Source organism: Galendromus occidentalis, unplaced genomic scaffold, assembly GCF_000255335.2.
Source record: "Galendromus occidentalis unplaced genomic scaffold, Mocc_1.1 scf7180000075416, whole genome shotgun sequence".
In the NCBI taxonomy this organism is placed as follows: domain Eukaryota; kingdom Metazoa; phylum Arthropoda; class Arachnida; order Mesostigmata; family Phytoseiidae; genus Galendromus; species Galendromus occidentalis.
This window is the reverse complement of record NW_003803406.1, coordinates 1-1,295: the sequence shown is the minus strand read 5'-3', so window position 1 is coordinate 1,295 and position 1,295 is coordinate 1. Positions and strand designations below refer to the sequence as shown.

Below are 1,295 nucleotides of genomic sequence, written 5' to 3'. Positions count from 1 at the left end.
CAGTGCCCAAGATCTCCTGAGTTTTCTTTGAGTAGGGTATCCCGGGCGGTGATCGCAACATTTGGTGGCAGCGAATTTCAAGAACCTAAGCTTCCGGACGAAAGCGAGCGGCCAGATCGACACCCACGTGGACCGACTTCGGCTAGCGCTAATCAGAACTCAGCTCGTCCAGCGAAAAAGAGAACGGATTCTCCAGGAATTGTTCTTGGGACATCCAGTGTGCCCGGTGCATCCCAGGACAAAGTCGAAAAACTCCTCGGAGCATCTTTCCCGTTCTCGCCGGTTGGATCCAGAGTCATCGACCTTCGGATCACCGGTTGCTTCCAGAGTTTTTCACCTACTGAACCACCCGTGTAGAGGGGTGACAGTGTGTACAGTTCCCGAGACGTCCAGCGTCATTCTAACGAATCATGGACGATGCCGGCGAAACCACAGCTTCGGGCTCGAAGGCGACAGCATCGGCGGCTGACAGCAAACTATTCACCGAGCGCGTTAGCGATAGAAAAACGCTTCGCACAAGGTTCACGAAGAAGATCAACGAATTGGAGGCGAGCCTGAGTCACCTCGCAACAAGAGAAGAGAAAGCAGAACTCGTGGATCGGGAGTGGGACCTCATCGAATCAGTCTACGAACAGATTAAGAAGGAGGACGAAATCATCAACCCGCTCCTGCTCACGTGTTCTCCTGCACAGTTCGATGACGCTATGGAGCGAGTGTTCAAATACGAAGACGAATACTATCGACTCTTCCATGAAATCAAGCGCGTCAGATCAAAGAAGGAAGTGGCCTCAATATCAGGCGCGTCAGCGCCTCCGGTACAGTCAGTGTCCAGCACAGCATCCCACAACCCGATGATGAAATACTTCAAAGTTCCGAAGTTCTCCGGCGATTACAAGAAGTTCCGCGAGTGGTGGCAAATGTTCGATGCTCATGTTCACAAGAAGGCCATCGATCCAGTCGAGAAGTATTCATTACTGAAGCAGTCGTTGGAAGGCAGAGCAGCAGCAGAGATCGCGCACCTTGAGTTCACAGCAGACCAGTACCAAGTCGCGATGGACGCGATAGCGGCGAAGTTTGGTTCAGCCAAAGATGCCGAAAAGGAGCATGTCCAGCAGCTTCAGAGACTCGTACTCACCAGGGATCTTCACGTACATGATAAGTTCATTAGTTTCGTCAGCGCGTTGTCCCAGAACGTCAAGGCCCTCATCTCCTTGGGAAAAAATTACGATTCTCTCTCTCTCATGTTAACGCCGAACATTCTGAGTGCACTCCCCGTGCAAATGCGAGAGAGCTTC

General features: G+C 52.0%; 1 protein-coding gene across 1 annotated transcript; it reads left to right on the top strand.

Moving 5' to 3' along the window:
* Positions 1-410: 410 nt before the first annotated feature.
* LOC108865226 (uncharacterized) lies at positions 411-1,282 on the top strand (the record flags this gene model as incomplete). Its single annotated transcript, XM_018642042.1, has 1 exon — positions 411-1,282. A coding segment is annotated over exon 1 (872 nt), but the record flags the coding sequence as incomplete, so codon positions are not given.
* Between the last annotated feature and the right edge of the window lie 13 nt (positions 1,283-1,295).